The sequence below is a fragment of the Serinus canaria genome, chromosome 1A (assembly GCF_022539315.1).
Source record: "Serinus canaria isolate serCan28SL12 chromosome 1A, serCan2020, whole genome shotgun sequence".
Lineage (NCBI taxonomy): Eukaryota > Metazoa > Chordata > Aves > Passeriformes > Fringillidae > Serinus > Serinus canaria.
Window position 1 is genome coordinate 39,081,251 of NC_066314.1, and position 25,863 is coordinate 39,107,113.

Here is a 25,863-nt window from a genome sequence, read left to right on the forward strand (position 1 = left end):
TTGCCTTTTATATATTGAAAATAAATACAAATATATAAAAATTATTAGCAAAACTACGTAGAATTCACAAATAGTTTTAGGTAAAATAGAGAGTAATTAGACAATTCAAAATAATCTCAGAATTAACACATTATTCATATTAATATGTTTCACTTAAAAATAGATGTACATTTTTGAAACTATTGGAATCCAACTTTGGCCCACACCTGGCTGGAAATAAAAAATTAATTTAATTCTCCCAGTATTCATCAGTTACAAAGCAGCTTGGGAAGTACGTGAATTGAGTGATTGTAAATTTCATATACTAAGCAGCTGCATTCCTTTAAAAAAATCTAGCGGCATATATTGGTGGGTTAGGCTGACTAGGACATGTTTAATGAGCAAGTCTGTAAACAGAAGAGAAGTGATAATGTTGACTGAATTAACTTGTCAATTATACAGAAGTAGGTCTGCTGAAACAACAGATTTTGTCACATTTACACTCGTTCAACTAAGAGCAAAATTTCACCTTGGTTCTGGAGGGGGAATGCAGCTGAAGAAAAATAATGAGTTTTCCCACTTAGGGAAGCAAGATAAATGGCCAGTTGTGTGTGATACTAAGTATTTATTGCCTGTAGTTCTCTGTCAGCAGTATTAGAGAGCTGTTAAGCACGGCTTACAAAAATCTTTTCCTTTTCTTTTATGTGCAGATGATGACATCTTTTCCAGTGCATTTTGTGAGAACTCTGAGAAGCTCGTCGATGTACATTTGTTTGCCCTGGCTGCTAAGTATTATTCTTTGTCCAACCTTGGAGTGTGCACCCCATTAGAAGATGTGCTTGAAGCACTGAAAGGAGACAGTGAAGGAGCAATGGGTATATTTACATTTGGATTTTAATGTTTACTTATTCACTATAGGACTATAAAAGAGTTTTGGTTTTGGTGGGTAGTTTGTTGTTTGAGGATTTTTTTCCTATATGATCCTCACTTCCATTTTCATTTGTTCTTGGATAGTTTCTTTATTGCCTTTGTTTATGAAATGGATTCTCTTGCTAAAATTTGAGCATTTGGTGTCTATAGACCCATCATGGGATTCGGTTTTGAAGGGGATGGAACAGAGAAGTGGGCACCTGGCTGTAGGAGATACTTTGTTAATTCTTTTTTGTCTTGTCCCCAAGTGGCAAGAATCATAGTTGCTACTCATAGTTGCTTTTCTTGGAAGCATCACCATAAAATATGGCAAATATATGATGTCTTAGGAAAAAAAATATATTAATTCTGGTTTTTTTGGGACTAACACCAATTATATGTGATAAAATAAAAGTAATTCCACTTTCTGTAGTTAAAGACATTGAATTAAAACACTTTTAAATTGGCACCAAGTTGGGCACTGGAATCTTACCCTAATTTTAATTTTTGAATCAGATAATAAACTGACATTTATCCTTACTAGGACTGCTGTCATTTCACTGCAAATGTGGAGTGAAATGTGGAGTCCTCAGCCTCCCTATATTTTGAAATTTCTCATTAGTTTTTAAGAGACAGACTGAGCAGCTCTCTGCCTTTGCCTTCTAGAGCCTTTTATCTCTGGGATGCATTAAAACTCCTGACATTTCTTATCCTAAGTGATAGCACCATTATACAAATGTTGTGCATCTCTCCCATTTTCTGCAGTGATCTCTTTCCAATTTTGCCATTTTTCATGGCTGGCTCCTCAGGTTGTTTTAGAAGTACTAGAATGTCATTGCTGAGGTACTCCTAATGATTTGTAGTGCACTCCTCTTACTTTCTGGCTTCTTTCCTTATGTCCTTAGTTCATCAGAAACCCATTTTCTTCCTTGACAACTGTGTGCTGCTTTTCTTTCCCACTAGCTTTTTAACTATTTTCATTTTTACTATATCTCATTCCCCATGTTCCTCTTAATTTTCTGTAATTCTCTAGTTCTACCTTCTTGTACTTGAGTTCATACCTGGATTAACTTTCTTAGCCAAAACTTTGAGGATTCTTTCATCTTCTTGTCATGCAGAATGGAGCATCAGGAATAAGTCAATTGCTGAATATTTTGATTTCTGTGTTGCAGGAGTGATGCTTGGTTGGGTAACTGGGGTCTGGATTCGTATTTTTGCAGTACTTCTGAGTTGTACTTCTTGGGAAAAATAAAATGTGTTCCAAATGTGTACAACAGAATTATAATTCAGAACCTTTGTGCTGAATTGGCAGTAAATACCAGTTAAATTAACTTAATTGAAGTTCCTGGTAATCGTTTGGCAGAGGCAAAATACCAGTTAAGGGATTCATAGTGTGCAAGTTGCCAAATGAAAGTTGAGATCTTTGAGGTCTTTTAGAAATTTTGAGCTAATTTCTGTATTTCAGAAGATATGTTTGTTCCCTTGCATCCTAAAGCTTGCAAGTTCAAAGATATGTAAGTCTGAGAAAACTGGCAACTTTATGATGGTGTTGTTTATATTCTGAAAAATATGCATCAGGATAATTCCATTTATGTTTCAGATGTTTTTAATATGTTTTTTTCTTTTAAGACAAACAGACTTTTGAGCTTATTCCCACAGTTTGCATGCTTATATAGTTCTCTAGCTCCTTTGCAATCTTAAAGTAGATCTATTGGTATCCTTCCTGGGAATAACTGGGAAGCATGAACATTTTAAGCATGTTGTGGACACAGCTACTCAGAGTGGAGTTCTGAGTCTGGAGGGTGTTCCCTTTGCTTCGTAACCACCCAGAAGTGAGGGATGCATTGAGAGTGCTTCACCTTTGCAGTGTGTTCATGGCCAAGGTAATAATAATGCCATGCAGTGAGTACTAATGAATCCATCTTTAAATTCCATGTGCTGGAATATCATTTTCCTCAGAAGGGTTTTTTTGAGTATATGGTTAGTCCAGGTTTCACTCTGGATCATGGAGTTAAATCACCTGAGTAAGCTTCTGTATAGATGGTGTGGACTATGGATTTATACATCTTTATCTGGTGTATCTGAATTTCCACATGTCTCTGGGGTATAAGACTCCTGCACTCTGTCACAGGAGATCTTAAAAACATCTGTGTTAGCCATATATAAAAACAGTCTCTCCTCAATTTGCTCAGCTTCACAACTAAAGATGTAGCTGTAAACAGCACTACAGAGTTAAAGCAGTTCTTCAAATGGAATACAGGTTCTCATGCTAGGGATTCCCAATGGAAATGAGCAGCATTTCATTACCAACTAAACTGGTAGCATAAAGCTTTCTGTTACTCTATCATATCCAAGCTGCTTCTGTAAAGTATTTGAAACCACACTATCTTTATTTCATCATAAAGGGAGATGGTTCTCTGAATTTCTGATGTTTTTTGAAATTAGTATTTGTTCTGCCTGAATCAGTTGTAGACATAATAAGGAAACACACATGTGTAATTATTTGTTTTAAGAAAGTAATTTTGTGATAGCAGAAAGAATTTACACAGTTTGAGTCAAACTAGTATTTTTTTAAAATTCAAATTTTCAGTTGTGCAGGCAATATAGAACAGTCCCCAGCTACATTTGTTTGCATTAGTTTGTAATATCTGCTTGTTTTTCAGAATAATGTAAAAATCTATCAGAATTTTGCATAAAAAGCAGGAAAAATAAAATTTATTTCAAAAACTATAATTTTCTCCAAAAGGTTTCATTTTCCCTCAGCTGAAATATAAACAGTGTGCTATCTTGCAGAAAGTGGGCAAAGAAGTCAAAAAGTGCTTAAGAAGCTTTCGTAGCTAAGGTGATAAATAAATTATATATGTAGATATAAACAAATTATGCCTTTTCTGTCTGGAACCTCAGCTTTTGTAAGTTAGGTAATTGTTCTGGATTTCTACTGTGTTTGAAATGCTTAATTTGGATTAAGTACTCTCTGACATAGTACTTCAGCTAGTATTACCCCATTCAGTCTTTGGAGTTCATAACAGAGAAAAGAGTAGAGGTGCAGTATGTGGTCATCGTCCAAAGTGACAGTGCTGCTTTGGAGAAAAAACAACTTTTATTTGTGTCAAGGAGGTAAATGTCTGTGTCTTCTCGTTCCAATTCTGCTTCTTTTTCTGATGAGCCTATCCAGACACAAATATGTTCAAACATAAACAAAAAGAGAGACCTTTTTTCTTTTTAAATTTTCTTTCCTGTCTGTTTTTCTTTAACCTGATATGCTTACAAATTGAGAGCTTTTTAGGATGCTGTATAGACCTTAACAATTTTAACGTTAAGGAAATTCTTCAATGAGATGACAAACACTTGTTTCTGCTATTTGTATTGTCTAAGTCTTTTAGTCTATTTTTCCTTTTGTCAGTTCAGAGAGTCTATATTAGATTTTAAGTATTGTCATAATAGTTTATTATAAAAACCCCAGATGTTTAAGAAATAGGCAGATCCCTTGGGGTTCGGGAAAAATCGAGAAAATGCTGGGTTTCTTATGAGCTCAGTTCAATTCCCCACTCTCTTTTAAAGAAGTAACACACTTGGCTCTGCTCCCAGCATGATCTGATCAAGAAATGAGCATGGTCTTTGCCTAATGATCAGTTTCTGGACAGATGAATACATGCTATGCATGAAGCAGAAAATGGGAAAGTATATTAATCTGCCTAGTCCTGTAGAAAAGTCCTGTTTTCTAGGAGCATGCTCATCAGTAATGATCTAGTTTCTTCTACCATCACTCAGAATTACCATCAATTTAACTAGATCCAAGTGTACTGCAGCATTGGACCCCTAAGAGAAACATGTGGTTTTTTCCCAGGGGAGTGACTTCTGAGCTCCTGCTTTGGCAGGGTGGCACAGAGGTTGGTGTTCTCCACAAGCTGTTAACCCATGATGGAGGTTTACTCCATCTCATTAACACATTCTCCAGCAACACTGAAATGAGTGATTTTCTGCCATAAAGGTGTAACAGTTCTATAACCAATCAGGGTAAATAAAGAAAAGGAAAATAAAGGGTAAATAAAGAAAAGGAAAGTTCATCTTCCCTTGAATTTTCCCAGGATTGCTCATAGGTTTTAGTAGAGGTATCTCCCTCTTGATACTGTCAGCAAATCTGCAGCATTAATAAGCTGTACAATGTGATTATTTATTGTCCCTGCCCTTATATTTCATTTATGGAAAGGTAAATGTGATAAATGAGACAAAAATAAATATTTGTCAATGAAAAGGAAGAAATAGTACAGTTTTATAGTTGTAGCCATTGTCTAATACCTGGTCAGGTATTAAATATGCTGTATCTTAAAAAACTGAGTATTATGGGAGGTTGAATGTTGCTAATTCATCCGTGGTTCAGAAGTTTACTCTTGTAATAATTTAGTGGGGTTTTAATTAAAAATTACTACCCTGAAAATATATAAACAGTGAAGTATATATTAGCTTTTTTTTTTCCTGATTGGTCACGAATCCTTATTATTACAGGTTATGTTAATGTGTATTTATTTTCCTAATCTGATACAGGTATCAAACCAGATGAGTTTATGAATAACAAGAAATCACATGAAGTGCAGGTGATGTCAGAGCTGGTAGACAGCATAGCAAATTATTGTGGAATAAAGCAGGTAAGAAAGCATTTCTTACTTTGTGTTACTAGGTACCTTCTGAGTTATTCTCCTTGTTGTGTGCAAATACATCACTTTGATATTCTGTCACTGCTGTTCTTACTTTTCCTGTGCATAATTGGAGCTAAAGAAGAGCTGTTGGGACCAAACTGAAGGACAATTTTGTTTACAAATGTATTGTTCCAAAGGAACTGCCTTTCAGTGACTCATAATCACTCATGAGTAATTTTAAGAAAGTTAAGATCATCCTGTTTGTGTTGAGCAGCTAAAAACTGTTCTGCTTTTTGGAGCAGTGCTGCCTTGTTTGTCAGTATTATATTGCTGGCAGTGTTGCACATGTGTCAGTAGGAGAGCTGCCTTGTGTCATGCACACAAGCGTGTCACACAGAGAGGAAGGCAGAATATCTTCAGAAATTTTGAAAGCTCCTCTTATTCTGATGCAAGATTCTGATCTCCTATTGTTAAATACTGTTTACCTTTATTCAACATGGATTGGGTTCTGTAAATTGGAAATCTAGTTATGATGTTTTAGTTTGAAGAGAGACAAAATTAGGCAGAGATTTAGGTAAGAGTGTGTATGAAATACATTTGGTAGAGCATGTATGAGGCCTGGACACCCAACACCATTATCACCAAGCAATTACTGCATGAGTTGGCTGTTTCATACATCAGATGCTAGGTTTGTCTTTGGGTGGTGAAGAATAGCAGGATTCCTTTCTCAAATTCGATTGTAACTTAAACCTTTTTTTATATACATGTAATTATTGCACAGTGCACTTGATAACTGTTTCAGTAAAACCTTGTAATGGTTTATTTGTGAAACTGTAGACAAAACACAAGCACCCCAGAAATACTTGACCTTTTTTTGTAGTATGTTTCATATTTTGTTAGACAAAGTGCACCAATACCATTTCCTCAGTTTACATACATATGCTTTTTTGTAAGTTTTTTCGGTGGTAAACCTTCTGTTAGATTCCATACCTTAGGCCTGTGTTGTGGTAAGGCTAAATTTTTCAGGTGAGCTGGGTTTGTTTATTCATTTTAATCTCTGTAATGCTGGTAACTGGCCAATGTAGCTTCATCCTTGCTTTAAACTTGAGGTGATGTGGGGCGCTCAACAGACATTTGATTCCTTTCTACATCTGAGCTGCACTTGCTTTCCATTCAAGGGGCTGTAACTGTAAATGGAGACTTATTTCCTCCAGACTAATATTCATTCCCACAAATCTTTGTGGAGAACCAACTATATTTGTTTAAAAGCAAAGGTTAATAAGGTACCTGCCCAGATTTTATGGTGAGGGTATTTTCTCTGAGTATTCTTTTTTGTAAGTAAATATGGATGAGTATAGTTTAAAATTAATGTACCTGCAGCATCCCAAGTTGCTGTTGCTCCCACCACAGGGAAAGCCCCAAAACTTGGATTCAGTTCTGAATTGCTGAAGCTGAACTTTGGTTAGGAGGTTATTTGGCTCAGTCTGAATTTAATTTAGATAAGTAAATGATGCTGTACTCTTGCTAGATTTGGGTCAGGCCTTTGTGGCGTCCTTGGAAACAGAGATCAGTCCTGACCATCTGTTTTGCAAGGAACAGCTGACAAAGACAAAGTTTTAGGCAGTGTTCTTACAACTGGGATTGTCAAGTAAATAGAGAGCTTTAATTAAGGCCAAACATTTCTGGGTGAGACACAATCAGTTTGTGAGCATCTGCGCTCGCTTACCGCGATGGGATGCGGGCTCTCCTGCAGCCCTTGAAGAGGCAGCCACAGTGACAAGAGTGGGTGCCCTAGGCAGGCTCTCCTGCAGCCCTTGAAGAGGCAGCCACAGTGACAAGAGTGGGTGCCCTAGGCAGGCTCTCCTGCAGCCCTTGAAGAGGCAGCCACAGTGACAAGAGTGGGTGCCCTAGGCAGGCTCTCCTGCAGCCCTTGAAGAGGCAGCCACAGTGACAAGAGTGGGTGCCCTCCACAGCCCCAAAGTGGGTGTGCTCTGGAGAGAACAGAAATACACCAGCAGCACACTTGTGAATGTCTTGTGTTCTCTCAGGAGCATGTTGTTTTACCTTGTTTTCCTTTTGTTCCAGGCAAATATTAGTTGTCAGGGCCTTTCATGTACTGAAAAAGCTGTAGGAGGGTATAGTTTGCTTACAGTGCCATAGTAAGTGGTCTCTGCATTTGCTGGAAGGTGGTGTTTCATATAGCATTTTCACTGAGATTTAAATAGTTCCTGTGAGATTCAGGAATGAAAGGAAAGCAAAAACCCTGTTCAGAAAGTAAAAAAGTAAAGCCATCTTAACTTAACCAAAGTTTTGATGTAAATGGTTACTAATAAAATCACAAACCAATTCTTACTAAGTATCTGTCATTATGCTGCAATTTCATCCAGGGATTAATACTTTTATCAGGTAGCTTGGAGTATCTCTATACATGGGATTATTTTCTGTTTACTTTTTAAAAAAATATAGCATTAAATGAAAAATATTATTGCAGTGTCTTACTAAATATGAAATGCTGACTGCTCTATAATAACTTTTTTCCATTTTAGTCATGCACTTTAATGATATTTATTTGTGCAAAGTTACAAATCTCTAATATATGAGAAGAGCTTTCCTGTTACTTTGGAAAATAAAAAAAAGAAAAGCCTCCTTCTTAGTCTTTAAAAAGCTACTCCTTTTGTTTTTGTTTTATTTCAACTTAAAAAAAAAAGTTGCAATTATAAATTTTTAGGAGTTTTTCCTTATTGATTTTTTTCTGTCCTTCTTGCAAAACAAAATATATTTAATATATTTAATATATTTAATTAGAAAATCTAGAGCCATGAAAAACAACATGTTTTACAACAGCACATGTTCTCAGGGTGTTTCTTTCAGATATTACAGATCACTGACAGCTTGAAAAATGCCCTCCATTTCACCTCCATACTCACGTTGTATAATGGGTGGTAGAGGATATTGCTCTCTGTTGATATTTTATAATGTACAATAGTAAATAGCAAACAAGAATAAAAGCAAAAATTTTATTACCACTATAATAATTTCTAGGTTTATGATTTTAATTTAAGCATTAAAGCAAAATAACTAAAGGGCTTTTTTTTTTCCAGTAGTTTGCTGACCCTTTTAAGCACTGTTCCTGTCATATAAGTGTAACTTTTTTTTTTTAAAGAAGTTCTTGATTAAACTCTGAAAAGAAGCCAGTGTTGACTCCTCTTTGCCTAAGTGCACATTTGGTTTATTTAACGTATTGGTCACAGTTTTCCTTGGAAATTGCAGCATGTGCAGCAAGACTTGGAGTGTATAATGTAAGGATGATATAATTCTCCATTCAGCATCCATTACATTTGTTATTTGGTGCTGGGAAATGTTGGAATGCTTGATTGTGCCAGAAACTGTGTTTAAACATAGGACCCAACTCACTGTGGACAAGACCTTTGGAGTTTATTATATCATGGAAATTTCATTTTAAAGGTTCATGCTTGACAGATATGCTATGGATTGCTTATTACCTTTCCCTATGTAATCAAAAGAAGGTAAAGCAGGGAATAATTTAATTCAGTTTATTTGTTTAGCCCAAGATCATTGCTTGCTATTTTTAGTCAGCTTTTCCTTTTGTTTCTAAATCCCAGTGCTAATTTAACAATGTATTGCTAATTTCTGTTTACTTGAGAAACTTTCCCCAAGCTGCAGCTGGTTTCTCCAGCCACTAGGGGTCACACTTAGGAATTATTCACTACCCCTCTCCTGGGTCCAAAAGCTGCTTTTTCTGAAAAAATTCAGAACTTAAAGTTTAGGTGTGTATATTCTACATAATTGTAATGCCTATTAAATAAAAGAGTGGGTAAAATTATTCCTTCAGTACTTCTCTTTCATTTCAAATGACAGAAACACAGAATGGGTCAGGTTGCAAGGGACCACAGTGGATCACCTGGTCCAACTTCCCTGTTCAATTAGGATCATCCTAGAGAACCTGGCACAGGACAGTGTCCAGATTATTCCTTTATAGCTTAATATTCCAGTGCTCAGTCACCTGCACAGTAAAGAAATTCTTCCTCATATTCAGGTGGAACTTCCTGTTTGCACCCGTTGCCTCGTGTCCTATTGCTTGACACCACCAAGAAGAGCCTGGAAACATCCTCTTACATGCTCCCTTCACATACTTATACTCTCAGTTGTCTCCTTTCAAGACTGAACAGGCCCAGCTCCCTCAGCCTTTCCTCATGAAAAAGGTGCTCCAGTCCCTTCATGATCCTTGTTGCCCACTGCTTGACATGCTCGAGGAGCTCCAGGTCTCTCCTGTGCTGAGGTTCCCAGAGCCGGGCACAGTGCTCCTGGTGTGGCCTCACTGGGGCTCAGTAGAGCAGAATATTGGTGATGAATTGACAAATAAATGACATTTTAAAAAGTATGCCTAGGTTATATAAATTTCATTTCATTTAATTCATTCCTGTATAGATTTATTTTAAAAAAATTTATGGTTGCAGCTTGTCTAGATTGCAAATATTCATCAGTATCACATAATAACTACCCATGAGAATGCCATGTGCTACTTGAATAAACAATTTTTACCTATTAGTATTCTCCACTGTTTTGCATAGTCCGTTTGACTTTGGCTCAAAATTGTTCTTTTTAATTCCATGGATGTCCAAATCTTTTTTATTATGATAATGAATAAATCTTTATCTCTCATTGAGTAAGAATATTGCTGTGTTGAATATTTTTACCTGTTAAAAGACTTCACAGTTGAGTTTAAGATGCATCAATGTAGTGTATGCTGCAATTTGGTTTTATCAGTCTAAGCTTTCTTGTGAACATGTGACAGACCAAGAACAAAACATAAATGTTCTTGAATCAAACACTTCCAGGAAGTTCTACAAATAAGTCATTATATCTAGTCAATATTATTTTTGGTAGATAACTTGACAGAAGTGAACATTATAATTTTCTTTCCTTAGAGAAGTGTCACTCTGCCAATTCTTATAAAATATTGTGTTATCTATTTATTACATATTAAAGTATACATTATATAAAGCTGTGATTATGTACTGAAAGGTCTCAGGTTACTCCTGGTTTTGCTAACACTTTGTAAGGCTATTTCCTTCCTGAGTTACATCAGTCACTGAACTAGCACATGGTATCAGCTATGACACAAATTAAACTGGTACCTATCACTCCATCCTCCAGAATGGGCAGTGGAAAGTGCATGTGGATTATGAGCCCCTTTGTTTATTAGAAAAGCATCCTCATGTTAAACAAAGCTGTATGGATTGTTTTCATGGAATGGGAAAGCAGAATAAACAAGCATTCTGACATAAAAGAGTATCAATATCACCCATCTTTAGGTCAGATCTGAAGGGATTAAATTAAGCACCGAAACTAAAGATGCTTTTTGCTGTACACCCACTGGTTGTAGGGTCCTCAGTGTGAGAACTAGGTGCCTAAAGCTGAATACTGAGAACTGTTTATTTGCTAACTCTTTAGCAAATGAAGTTTAGCAAGGGCAGGTGGAATTGTTGGTGGTTCATGGTTATTTTTTTTGGCAGAAGAAAGGTCTGTGTCAAATAATGTACTGAAAGCCTTTACAAGAACCAGGGCATGTGAATTGCATAAACCTTGCAGTGTCTATTTTCTGGAACACATCAGTTAAGACTTAATTCTGTGTTTTAAAGTCAGAAGGTGGACCAACAAAGCTAAAGAACTAAGTGCATTGAGAAGTATGATGCTAATAAAGTAACTATTCAATCCATGCTTAAATTTTTAGGGAATAGTTTTGCACCTAAAGTGTGCCTTCTTGCTCACTAATATAGCAATTTTCTTTTCTTTTATTTTCTCCATTATCTAGGTGATTGATATAGGTTCTGGGAAAGGCTACCTGAGTTCGTTTTTGTCCATGCAATATAACTTAAAGGTTTATGGCATTGACTCCTCAAGCTCCAACACAAATGGTGCTCATGAAAGAAATAGAAAATTGAAGAAGCACTGGAGAGCATATCAAAGTCGAGGAAAAGAAACCCTCAAAAGACAGAGTTTGGAAATGGGAAATGACAGGCCAGTGGAAAATGAAATTAATTGTAAAACAATCAATGAAGAGCTCTTGAATAATGCCAATAGTCTTCAAAATCAGGACCAAGTGATTATCCAAGATTTAGTTCCTTCTTGTGGTTTCACAGAAATGGCTACACTCAAAACCAGCACAGAAACTGAAGCTGATTTTGTGACTGGGACACAATCTCATGAGACCAAACTTTCTGAAGAGGTTCTTGATATTCTAAATGCTCTTCCTGTTGATGCTGTAGAAGATTTTTCTTCATCTCATTGTAACTGTGGGGAACCTTGTGAAGAGGAAAAAGTACAAAGAAAAATGACATCTCTCAAGACTAAAGCAGGAAAGTCAAGTGAATCGAACCTGTATTTTCCATTGACCTCTTGCATCACTGCAGAAACAGAACTCAATGACATCATAACAGATCTGGAGGTTATTTTATTCTAAATATTTACTATATTTAGATTGCCTGTTGTCTTTATATTGTCATTTTAATATGTACATGTTTGCTGAGTGTACATAGAGTACTATCTTTGGTGTAAATGAATATTCTGCCCCAATAATGGTTTTTAACCAGGTAGCAGAAATATGTCTGCTACCATATAAATATTGTATCTATATTTTGATATATGTGTTGGGATTTTTTTTGAATCAGTCTTTAGAATCTATGAGGTAGATAATAATCATCTGTCAAAGTTAGCAGCATATTCAGTTATTTTACAACTGTCATTATAGATAAAATCAAATTATTGTGAATTTTTTATTATTATTTACCAGGTAGATGCATATATTAAGCATTGGAGTTTCAATTTTCCTGAAAGTTCTTACTTTTTCAAGTTACATATTTTTATACCTTCATTCACACTGGGAAGGCATAGGAGAATTTATTGTGTATAGTACTCAAGATGAAGATTTTGTAAAAAATGATTTTATTTTGACTTTACAGAATTACTTTAATTTCATTTAGTAATTTACTCGCTGGCAGGGTTTGTGTCTACACAAACAAGCCCAAGTTCAGCTGCCAGTGGCACAAGTCTAGAAATCTGAGGTTGTATGTTTAGTTTTTATGCCTGGACTAACATACATTGATTGAGTAGATGCATTCAGTCTTTTATTGAATGATAAAAACTTCCCTGTGTTCACTGGTAACCAGACTATTTTATTCCAGGGTGTAATAATCTCTGATTCAAGAGCATGGGTTTGTGCTGATGGCCCTATAACTTGAGCTATAAATACAGCTGAGTATCTGAGAACATGTGGAGCAAGCTCATGTCAGTCTGCAAAAGACACCCTGTGCAGCAGGGTTTGTTGATGAAGCATATGCCTATACATTTGCACAGCTGGATTTTGTATCCTCTTAGTGTCTAATTTGTACAATGTTAAAAGTGGAAGAAATCCTAAATCACTGCCTTTCTTGATATTAAAAAATACTGTCAGGGAACATGAAAGAGGAAAGCAGAAGTTTTACTGTTTCAGACATGAATGCACTATGTAATACAGGTGGGTGAGATAATCAGATAAAATCAGAATGATTATAGGTATCTCAATTGAGTTACCCTGGCCTGATTTCTTGTTGATAACCTGGAAAAGTGAAGGCTTTGGGGAGACTTTTTAGCACCTTCTAGTACCTAAATGGAACCTTACAAGAAGGCTGGAGAGATAATTTTTGAGGGCATGTCATGATATAACGAGCCTTAAGATGAAGGAGGGTAGATTGAGATTAGGTAGATACTAAAAGGGAATTATTTACTGTAAGGGTGATGAGACACTGGAAAAAATTGCCTAAAGAAGTTGTGGATGCCACTAGAAGTGTTGAAGGCCAGGTTGGATGAGGTTTTGAGCAACGTGGTCTAGTAGGGCAGGGGGATTGAAACTAGGTGATCTCTAAGGTCCTTTCCAACCCTAATGACTTTTTGATTCTATGGGTAATAAATATGTCTGGAATTCAAAGCAACACTGTGTTTCCATGTGGATTCCAACTAATAATGGCAGAAGCTTGTTATGAATGGTGAGAAGAGAGAGAATTTTCATGGAGAAATGGAGGCAAAAGCAAAGTTGCAGAAAAAAGGAAAGAAGGAAATAGAATGGGCAGAAGAGCTGAGCATCAGAAGCTGAAGTTCTTCTTTGTGCTGTGAAGGAGAATGCCCATTTGTTGTTGAATAGTAGTGGGCATACTGTGAAACTGTCAGTACTGCTGTTTGGGAAATAACAAAGCTGCTCTTCACCTTATACCTGTATTCAGGAAGTTGGTTTGATTTCAACAAGTTAAACTAGCAGAAATGCCTTAGATAGGTCCAGCCAGATTTACAAAAGGAATCTTTACTAAGAAAAGTAGCAGTGGTACTAATAACAAGAACAGGAAACCTAGGAAAGACTAGAGAAAATGTCTGTGCCCAGTGAACATGTAGATATTCCCTTCCCTGCAGCTATGTTACTCATAGTCTTGAACTTCTGCATCACAGCCAGTTCTCACCATATTTTCTTAGCACTGAAGAGCTTTGATTAGCACTGAAAAATTCTAGAGCAGAACAGCAGGAGGCCTCATGGAGTTGGGTATTTCTACCTTGCAGCTCACTATTTGCACCATGGTTGGGTTTTGGAGTTTGTTTTTATTGGTGCTCTTTCAGTTGATGAAGGTGATGATTTATTGTTGCCTTTTTTTTTTTTTCTTTTTCTTCTTAGGACTGTATGATGGTGGGTCTACATACATGTGGAGATCTTGCTGCAAATACACTACGAATTTTTACTGCCAAGCCTGAAATCAAAGCTGTTTGCAGTGTGGGCTGCTGCTACCATCTGCTGTCAGAACAGTTTGAAAACCCAGAAGGTAATTCTTCTGAGCTTAACTTGTGGCTGCCAGTTTGCATGTTAAGAGTATTATACCTTTTAATAATTTGTTTGTTCCTTTCCAGTGGCTTATTTAGTACTGGTTTTATTTACTTTATGAGGGCCATTTACTCCCAGATGCATTGTTGTTTTTCTGTTATGCCAATATTCCTAATATTTTAACTGAGATTAGGGACATAAGTGCATAATGTTTTTATATGGTCATGACTACAGCTGGTTTTATTCCATTAATTCACTTTTAAATGTATAGACTCTTTTAGTCCAGTAAGTTTCCATCCTTTTGAAATATTTTGTACCAGATTTTGTCCTCAGCTGTCTGCATGCAACATCCAATTATGTTAAGTTGTACATATACAACAATGAGCAGAATTAAGATTTTGTAATGTAAGGTAATACTCAGAAAAACAGTCATCTGAGTGCTATGCCAGCATGAAACAGTACATATATAACAGTTTTTCGTGGGAAGATAACATGAAAGTTCTTGTGGATTCTGAATATAGGCAAATTTTCCTACAAATGGGAAGGAGGGGGTTTCATTACCATTTTTGAGAGAAAGTTGGTATTTTTGCTTAAATTTTTTTATAATGAAAAATATTTAAGGAACTGGCTTTCTTGAGACAAGTGGTACATAGGTGATCTGTCTAAATGACCATCTGCTGACATGCTACAACCTGATCATCATATGAGTAAATCTGAGAAAGGGCTGCCTTGGCAAGGTTTACTTCAGCTCTTTCAGGGAACCTCACAGTCACAAAGGCAAGTGGGACTCAGGTATTGCTCTTTAAGAGTTAGCTGCTTAAGCAGTTATGGCACAGCTCCACACTGACCATGACACATGCTAGGTCTTTCTTGCTTTACTAATATTTTCATGTTGTTTTTAATTAACTCTGCAACTCTTTTAAGAGTTTTTTCAGTGTATTAGTCTTAGTAATACTTCAAAATACTTCAGTTCACTCCAAAAGCAAAGGAAAAGAAAATACAATTGAAGTTTCTGTGCTACAGAAATGCAGTTAGAGAAAAAATATACAATTACTTTTACATCAGAGTTTTAAGAAATTAAAAACTTTTCAGGTACTTCTCATTAAGTCTGAGTGTCTGAAACATTTGGTTGTTTTTTATTATTGCAAAGAGGACATGGTTAGCTATATAGGATTACTTTTTGCAGACCAGTGCATAAACTCAGACACCCCCCAAAGGATCAGGCATGATAACCTTTTCAAAGTTCAAACAAACAGATACATGTGCATGGTTAGAAGAGATACTGCAGTTTCATAGCAGTGTGAAAATGAAGTCAAATGGCATGTTGGATTGCTTTTACTCTGCTTGAAGGACAAAATTATTCTCAAAGGAGAACATTTGGACTGAACAAAAGGAAATTACAGTATACTTTTCTTTAGAAAGAAAATATATATTGTCCTAGTAATGCTCAAAAGAAAATATATATATATATATTTTTACTATTACTATGAGAGTGAGTATTCTAAAATGTAAAATGCTGTTGCATTCCCCTACTAAGTCATCTACCATATGACTTGTTCTTAAGTGTGCAGTGGAGGGCTAAGAGAACAAGGACTGGCAATATCTACGAGTTAAGATTTCTTCAGATGGAAAATGGGAAAGAACTCAGACTGTATCTTGTGTCTGCATTTCCTGTGCATGGACTTCAAATGGACAAAGCATTCTGGAGGAAGCTAGGGGACTCTGTCGCTTATCAGATGGTATTGGTCCAACAATTCAAGCAGTAAACAAACTCCTCTTGCAGCTGTCAGAAGAAAGTGGATTTAAATACTGCTTCCACAATGGATCAAATCATAGCATTTAAGTGGCAAGTAACTTCTGAAGGTCATCTGGACCAGATCCTGGTACAAAGCAGGGCCAACTTAGATAATTTCAGTCAGGGTCATGTTTTGAATATCTCCAAGAACAGTAGCCCATTTCAGTGTTTGCCCTCAACATGAATTTCTTTCCTTCATATCCATTCAGAGTTTGCAGCTATATATTGTCTTTTTTATTTTGCACTGCCAAGAATAGTCCTGCTTGATCCTTTTTGCTGTCTTTCCTTTAGGAAAACAGCAGTTAGATCCCTTCTTGACCTTCTCTGCAGCTGTTTAGTGCTTTTGTCACCAAAATATTCATTTCAGTCATTATGGTGGGCTGAAGAGCCCAAAGAAGCACTCCAGATACTCTCACAAGTGCTAAAAATAGAGAATAATCACATGCCTTAATCTGCAGGCTTCACTGTCAAGCTTCAGATTACTATCGATTTTCTACCTATTTTGGAATGCTCTGTCTGATTCATATCTTTCCATTTTGTCTATAAAGATACTAAGGAAACTTTGCTGAAAGACTTCATAAAATCAAGATAAACTGTGACTCTGCTGTCTCCTAGTTCATGGAGCCAGTCACTGCCTCAGAGAAGGCAGTAGTTTGTCAGTGCCTGATGAATTCCTGCCAGTTAGTGTCAAACTTCTTCTTACTCTTCATGGGCCTGGGCACGGTTTCTAGGAAAAGTGCTTTATAAACTTGTTGAGAGTATCTGAGCTTATTCAGGTGAAGATGAGTATGGTTTTCACTTGTTTCCTGTAATCAGAATGGTTTTTATTTTCTTGAGGTGTGAACCCTTAAAGTCAAGGCTATGGCAAGTCCTCCTCAAAGCTCTTTCCCCCAAAGTAGCACATTTTCCTTTTTTGCTGTTTCTTTAATGGAAACTCAGAGGGCTGAAGCAGAGGAGCCAGCTCACAGAGGAGCTGCAATGGACTTCTGCTTGCCATCAATTGGTATGGCTGGACAGTATGTTCTTTGGCACTTAAGATTTAATATCAAGATCAGTCTTGTTTGAGACCAGTGAAAAATTACTTTTTCAGTTCATAGTAACTGGTATTCATAGGAATAAAATTTACCTGTTATGATGCCTAACATAGTGTTTATAAGTCTGAGGTGTTGAGTTGACAAAACATCAACGAAATGTTACTATGGTGTTTTTGCTGGGTTACTGAATTACCTTGGCTATCGCAAGTTTGGGATTTTTTTTGTTTTGTTTGTTTCTGAGATGACTTCAGGGAATAATGTAATGCATTATTCTCACATACTCTAAAAATAGTACAGATATTGCAAGATTGGCTGATTCAGTTTGGTGTTGGACCTGCCGTGAATACTTTGTGAGCATTTCTGATGAAAGTAGGTGCTAGCAGTCACAAATCAGTATACAGTGTCCTTCTCTGTGTCTCTAAATAAGCTGAATTCATCTGGAAATTTTTGTAATGGGACCACATTTCCAATTATGCTGGGAATAATTTTGAACTGTTAAGATATGAAAGCCTTTACTTTGATTTATTAGCGGCTAAAACAACCAAGAGGTGCTGTGTAACATCAAATTTCAACTCAATTTGAAAAAGTTGAAGCCAATGTCTTTTAACACCTGTCCTTAAATTTCACTGCTATTATAAGCAGTATGAAATTCTAAGTTTCAGTTAATAAGGAATAATATGACAGCTCTTGGAAAATTCTAAGTAGTTTTACTTAGGCTCTCTCTAAGGAGAATTGTCTGTTTATATAGAGATTCTTGTATGGATAAAATATACGTAGCCATTAGTGTAATTGATTCCTTTGGGGGTTTTCTTCTCTGTTATTGCATTGGGTAGTCAATTACATCAGAGTAGAAAGGATTGTACTATTTATCAGAGACATTTTACATAAACCTATTTACATAGTGAGCCATTATGTCAGGTTTTCTGGGAAAAAAATCAGTTTGGTAATGATTTTTAGGTTAAAACAAACTCTGTGTCTCTGTTCAGGAGATATTCTTAGGATTTCTGGGAGCTGTTTTATATTACATTCAACTAACATATTTTTGGGGCAATGTACCATCTGGTCTATGATTATCCCTAAACAAAGAAGTGAAAATTTAACATATTTTTTTAAATATTTTACTTTCCTTGAAAAGGAATTTGGTTTTCTGTGTTCTGATTCTCTTCTTTCCATCCTCCATACCACCAAACACATCAATACCAATTTAGAAACCAGTGAAATTCTTCAGTATTATATCCTGTTTTAAAGAAAAAAACTCATGAATGTTGCTTTTGCTCTGGAGCTACTGTTAAGACCCACCACAGAGATGGGGTAACTGAGATTCTTTTGAATATATCCCTTCTGATATACATTATAAAAGCATGAAAATATCACTGAAGAAAATATATTAGGAAGAGAAAGAAATTATTACAGTAGCTAGCAGAGAGGAAAGTTATCATCACCCATTATTTTTGCACTTCACGAGCACTTTGCACTTCAGATGTCCATTGGTTGAAGCAATGGTCACAGTTTTGATCCATCAGGGGTTGGGAAAGCCATGAAACAAACACTTCAAGGGTTAATATAGGCTCAGGTTCAGGTGGAAATGCCCGGGTACCTCCCCTGTAGGGGGAAGTTGTAACGCTTTGGATCATGCACTGTCCTCAGCACACTGTGGTCACAGCGCTGAGCTTGACAGAGTTCAAGGAGTGTTTGGGCAATGCTCTCAGGCACACGGTGTGATCCTTGGGGATGGTGCTGTGCAGTGCTAAGAGGTGATCTTGATGATCCTTTGGGTCCCTTCCAACTCAGCATATTCTTTGATTCTGCAATTAGAAATAAGAGGTCGGTGAAGTTGCGTAGATACTTTCAGTGATAGCTATCTGATAGAAGCTCTTTGAGGCTGGCTAAGGTATGACAAAACATAAACTCCAGATTGTGTAAGGATTTCCAAAGTCAAGTCACAGATGGGTAGAGGAGTTCTAAAGCCCTCCAGGAAGCTGTGGAAAGTAGCTTCTTAATAAGGCACTCTGAAAGAAGTCAGCAAAGCTTTTGCAGAATAAACTTTGACTATTAAAAGCTATTGAACATAATTAAGGGAACCAAAAGGGTTGCAAAGGGTAGTCAAAATTCACATACAGAATTTTATCAGACTTGTGAGACATGGGAAAGCCTTGAGTAAGGCGGATTCAGAGAACAAATACTATGAATTTTCTAAAGGATTACTTACACAAACACAATGGTTTGGTATCACTCTGTTCCACTCAAATATAAAAGATTACTCACTGTTTCAGGGTATTAGAGTACAGATGATTTATGTGTAGCCTAGGTATATTTTCAAAGATATTCCACAGCCAATGTCTTAAAATAGCTACCACTGATACCATGGCAACAAAGGAAAACACTTCCAAGCAACAGATCAAAAGTTTAATTTCCTTCCCAAGGCATCTTTAGATATTGCTGCATAGGGAACCTTTCCATGTATTTGTGACACAGCTAACTAGTCACTAAACCCCAGATGTTTTCTATAAAAATTGATTCTAAAAAAAATATGAAACTTGAAAAAATACTAACAAGGTAAGCTTTACAGATGTTAAATGAAAGTATTACCTATTGAAGTTATTATGGCATTTTTCATTAATTAATGTAGCAAGAATATATTAAAACCTGAAACCATCTTACATTTGTATTTTTCTCAGTGTGTACAAAGTACGAGGTTAGAATTGAGAATGCCAAAGTTTTAATGCACATAATTAAAACGTACTCTAGGTTTGGGTGTTGGAAATTATTTTGGTGACAGCTGATTCTGTTTCCTAGAATTAGAGAGCATTTTGCTTCCCCACTGCCCTCTGCTTCCCCCAACAAAATCTTGCTTAGTCAGGGGACTTCTTTTGAAAAATACAAATTCAAGGAACAGTGAATTACATGGCCAAGGAAGATTTAGTCTTTTTCATGAAGGAAAAAGGCAGTTTAGTAGTTATCTGGTTTTTTTGCAATAACAGAAGTAGACTGAAAATCTACCATGTTGTGGGTGATAAAGGCTATGGAGGACCTGAAAAAGGTTATTTTAGTGGTTTGGTACTACTTTGATGAAGTTTGCCATAGTAGAGTGTATGTGGAAAAAAAAGTAGAGTGTATGTGGAAAAAAAAATGAGGAGGGTAATAAAGATTAATTTCCACTGAAAAATCTCAGAAGAAAAAATGCCATTTCAATCCATTGAATTACATAATTAGCCAAAAGCAACCATTCCAATTCAGAGAATCCAACAAAGCTTACAGCTGCAGGGACACCAGGGCTGGACAAGGCACAACAAGGGGAACACGGCGCTGCACCAACATTTCTGCCTCCACACCTTTCTGATCTGGCTCATCCCATGGAACTTAAGTCAGGCTTATTTTTCCCAGTAACGTTAAAGCTTGTTGGTCTTCTTGTTTTATAATGACTATATTTTACTGTAAAGCTTTGTGAAGTTAAATTTGAATATTAGCACACTAAAAATTGTAGTATTATTCTTAGAGAGGAAATTGATGGATGGCCTAATATTAAAGGTATTGGAGAAGCTCTTCCCATTCTCTCGAACTTCCTTGTCATCATTTGTGCACATACAGAGTTGGCAAATGTGAAAAGGATTTTACCTTTATCTTACTTATATTGCCTTATATTTTTTTAATAAATACCATATCAATAAAAAATATGCTGATGTTTTGCTGCGATATTTGCAGCATTTTAATAAATGTGTGATTCAGTCTTTTTTAGAGGTTAGGTTAAAGTCCTTGCTATTTAACTAATATCTTCTAATAATAAACACCAGCATAGCTTCAGTTCAACTCATCAAATGATTACCTAAAATCTCCCACTCTGTTAACTGTTCACAGAGGGAATTCTGTCTGATTGGCTACTCTGTACTGAATTATAACGTGGTTGCTTCACGCATTGTTGGGCACTTGAGCTGTTTCCTGTGAAATGTTCCATGGAATGCCTAAACATACTTAAAATGTTTTTTGAATATTCTATGAGATTTATACAGGTTAGAACAGCTGTTGTGTTGTTAGATAGAAGCACAATATAGTGACCTATATAATATTAAGTATATCTGAAACAGTTGCAGGCATTAAAAAAGTTGGTTTTTTTTTAAATGTAGCTTGAGAGCAGACTGGATGTGAAAAAAATAAATAGAACTTAAAGCAATATTGTAGATGTGTGGTCACCTTGTGATATATATGAAAAATTTCTTTCTAACTTGAAGCATTAGTTTCCCTCTCTTTTTTTTCTACTTGACAGTTTCAATAATTTAAATGAAGATGATACTTTGACTGATAATCTTTTGTAAAGATTATCTGAATTATGCATGAATACAGTGCACTGAAATTGAGATTGTAGCTGACAGGGTAGTAACTTTAACTTGAATGAATGATTCGTTTGCCTGGAGGACAGGGTATAAATTGGAAGAGATTTGCTTGAAAAGATCAAGGATTTAATCTTTCTAACTCAGTTTGCAAATTTTTATTTTTAAATATTTTAACAATGATATTAGAAAGACATATTAGTGAGAATCATACAATAGGAACCATGTCAGTCATTGTTTTCTTGCACTCAGTAAGTTTTTACTGCCCTCCCTGCAGCAGAAATATCCATGTATTCCATTTACTCCATAATTAGACTTGAAGTTAATTAATATTTTAGAGCTTGTCATGAGGCACTTACAAATTCTTAGTACATTTCTAGTGCTGAAACCACTTGCAATCTGTTTGGTCAAATTTCATCTTTATTTCTAAAAAGTCTTCATTCTCCTTCTGCTAATCATGCTAATAATTAAAATCCTGTTCTTAAATCACGGTTCCCAAACCAGTATTCAGCCCCTAAGAACCTCTGGTGTTCCTCAGGGTTAAAAGGGGAGCAAAGTGTGAGGTTGCCTGCAGAGGTTTCTTGCCTGCTTGCCGTAACTCTCTAGTGGTCAGCTGAGGCTGGGCACCTCTGCCAGAATGCCAAAGGCTTTCCCTCCCTCCCATGAGTTGTGAGGAGGGTCTTTTATAGTTGGGTTGTTTGGTTTTTTTTTTTTTTTTGTCTTTGCTTAATTTTTATGGAGTGAATTCTACTTATATGTATATATCTCCAACTTTTGGTAAATTTTCTGCTGTCCCCTCTTTTTAACCCCATTGCATGATTTATTCTGAAATATGCCCCAGTCCCCTTCCTGTGCTAAAAAGCCAGGATCTTGGCCAATTTGTGGGGCTTTTTTTTTAAGAAAGCAGTAAATCTAATTCACTGTTCTAAAAATCAGCTGACAATGTGTTAATGAAAACTATAAACATTTAGAGTTTGTGTACATTTAGATGTGACTATTAAGAACATCTATAAAGTAATCTCTGTACCAGTTTCCCCACATTTGCATTAGTGTTTAACATGAATAATTGTCTTGTTATTCAAAATACAAATGATACTGAAACTGAGCACAGATTGTGATCCAAATGCTTCTTGGTGTTTTTAAGGAACGGCAAGAGCCTTTGCAGCTGCTCTTTTCTGGAAAACAAACATTCTGCCTTACAGCAGAATGTTGTTTCAGAACTAGAATAAACAAATACATATTGTTCTGTGTGATGTTTGAAAGATATTTGGGATAGAATAAGACAATGAGAAGTGGTACTGAAGCCCTGCTGCATGGAATGACTGTTTGGCCTACATCTTGTCACAATTCATGGCGTGGTGTTGGTTGCCATAAGTATTTGCAAACTTATCTCTTGTCCCTTTGACTGTTTTTTCCGTGGATTTTTGTAAAGGGCACTCACTTAAAATTGTTTTGGAAAATGTGAAATTATCAGAAATTCAGCATAAACCAAAAACATCTGTTACAGGGAAAACATGTTTTTTATATCACCACCACAAGTTTTGGTACTGGATGAGAGCAGTTAAGTGTTTCTACTACATTACCTACTGCTCATCTTGCTCAATCCATTGTGTATTCTGTAAGAGGAAAAGCTGTGCCTTTTTTTCCCTCCATATTGCAGAATGCCACGACCAAGTCTGGGGATTTCCCATGTGTCAGTACTTGAAGGACAAAGGCTGGTGCTGTGGTCGCAATGCTAGGATGTCAGCATGCTTGGTATGATTCCCCTTCCTTTCTTTTTCTACTGAGAGCTTTGTCCAGATGTTACAGGATTCATTGTTTTTGGCTTCTGATCCCGAAGCCATGACTTTAATCCAAGAATCTACAGGATAACATCATTAATGTTGTAAGCGTGATGAATTATAGCTGAAAAAAATAGTATTGACCTTCCAGCTTTATATATTTTATACTTGCTGGAGGCATGAAAAAATGAGTATTGATAGAAATATATTTTAAGAGTGGACAGAAAGGCCAAAACTTTGCGGAAACCTAAACAAGGTAACCCCTCAGGACAATAGTTCTTGGCCAAGGTCTTAGGGAGAAACAAGGTAATTGTAGAAGGATTGCAATCAGTAACTCCCTCAATGCCTTCATGATTCATAGTATTGAATGTTCTAGCTGTTCAAAGCCTGAACAACCCTGCCTAATCTAAAAACTAGAGGAGCTTTAAAAATCCATGTAGCTTAAGAGTCTGGAAACTTCTTTTTAACACTGCACCAAGAGATGAAGTACTTTTAAAGACTTAGCCTCATCAAGATAGGATGAGGAGCTGTTGTCTAATTTGAAAAAACAGATAGGTACTGAAAATTTTGACCACTGTTTCAGTAAGAAGACCATTGTTCTTCCCTCTATTAATTTTTAATTTATGGTATCCAGATAAATCACATCAGGTTTTGGCTAGGCTATGCTGCTAGCTCTGTACCTCCATTACAGAGAAGAGTATAGACTAAAGACTCAGTGTGGACTAATGTATTGAGGTTATGTAAACTTGAACTACCATGATAATTAAATGCTGTCAGGAGAAAATATAGGAGGACAGTTGTTTAGGATCCATAAGGCTTTAATGTGTTACCCTTGGCAAAGTAAAGGAAAAGAATTGTTAATTTTAGAGATGTAGCTGTAAAACTCAGCAGAAGTGCTTTCTAAAGGGATTTGCCTTTTCTCTTTTTCTTGTCAGTGTCATACAATACCAGTCCTTCCTCAGCTGATGCATTACCCATTTCCTATTCCATTTCTTTTGGAAAGAAAAAGGTTGGGCTGTTTTTCAGCCGTGGTAGGAAGATAAATTTTAAGAGCAAATGACCCCCAAGAGAGTACTGATCTTGCTAGATATATCTATTTTAGATTGCTCACAAATCACAGAAATTTGGCAATTAAAAACTTTTTTTTTGAATATTCACAAAAGGCAAAGAGTTCTCCTGTGTAACTAGATACTTCTCCTGTTATGTTTGTAATTGTCTATATGCATTTTTCATGACTGGGATTTTCCTTGCCATGTAGAATGTACAAGGGAGCCAGCACAGAGCCACTAAGCATCCACTTTTTTTGGGCTAATGGCTGGTTAGCAGAAAGTCTGCTGAGCAATGACACTCAGAATTCAAATAGGTTGAATTGCCAAGGGCCAGAGGTGTTGGGTAAGAGTTCCAGCTTCAGAGACTTACAATATGTCTTGGAACCCATATCCATCTCCTCAGCAGCAGCAGATGGATGGTGCTGTGAGAGCTTATGCAGCAAAAGGCAAACCTGATAGTTGGCCAAAGCCATGAATGGAGGAACTGCAACTGTGTGGGCTGTGTTTGAAGAGCAGTGTGAAATTCCAGATCAGTTCCCCAACAAGGAGAAGGAGGAGTGGGTGATTGTGTAACAGGCAGTCTTATTTACTGTAGTGAAGTTTAGGAATAAAGGTGATAATAATTTGTAAATGATGAGGCATTTTTGGTTTGCTACCTAATTTGATGTAGTATCAGATAATCAGATACTGAGGTTTTTTCTTCATTTCTGCTATGGTCTTTAAAATTCTCTTGAAAATTTTGTGGTCACACTATCTTTTCAACTGTGAAAAGTATTACATGCTTCTAAATATTTGTTGTTCTTTGTCACTATGCATGATAAGAATCAAGTAGTCTCACATCTACATCAGCATTTATAGTATGAAGGCTCTAGTGAAAAATAATGCACATTATTTTAAACTGCAATCTCTCTGAAGTTGCTTTATTTGCCTGTATATTAGCAGTTCAATTTATCTGAGTAGTAGTGATTAAAACTAATATTATCCATTGGACTAGTATTTATTTTTAAATAATTAAATATGCAAAGTGAATTATTTGTACTTCAGTAGAAATATATTCAAGAAAAATGCATTTGCTTTTAGCACTTTCACAGAGAGTAATCCTCTGAAATTCTTGTACAATAGAAAGAAAAACAAGCAAATTTTCCATGTATATATTTCCACACAGTTGGATGTCATTGCTTCTCCTATAAATAAACCAAAATAACAGGAGTAGCTGCTTATGAGTGCCTAAAGGTATTAACACTTTAAAGTGTGCAAGCTCATGTTATATCACACCATTAATCTTTTAAAATGTCATCTCCTCTGACTTTTATACAATGTGTTTATAAAATGTTATGATAAAGAATAAACATATCAGCAATTTAATTCCTTGACTCTTAAAGGCTTTGGAGAGAGTTGCAGTTGGCCAAATGGTAAGTAATACTGTTTATTTAAGCCATTCTAAGATAAAATGTGTTTTTCCCCCTTGAATGTTCCTAATCCATGGCCTTT

The 25,863-nt window shown here is 36.2% G+C and overlaps 1 protein-coding gene across 3 annotated transcripts in view; it reads left to right on the forward strand.

Annotated features, from left to right (window-relative positions):
- Positions 1-25,863, forward strand: part of METTL25 (methyltransferase like 25) — a 45,984-nt gene that overhangs the window by 3,440 nt on the left and 16,681 nt on the right. For 2 of the 3 annotated variants that reach the window (XR_007776530.1, XM_030238414.2), the window contains exons 2-7: positions 690-854; positions 5,434-5,534; positions 11,362-11,994; positions 14,245-14,389; positions 23,203-23,297; positions 25,755-25,784. Coding sequence is in view for 2 of the 3 variants with exons in the window: in XM_030238414.2 (XP_030094274.2) it covers positions 690-854; positions 5,434-5,534; positions 11,362-11,994; positions 14,245-14,389; positions 23,203-23,297; positions 25,755-25,784 (1,169 nt within the window). In the remaining variant the exon portion in view is untranslated. The remainder of the gene's footprint in view (positions 1-689; positions 855-5,433; positions 5,535-11,361; positions 11,995-14,244; positions 14,390-23,202; positions 23,298-25,754; positions 25,785-25,863) is intronic. The other variant, XM_050969689.1, reaches the window with a different exon arrangement.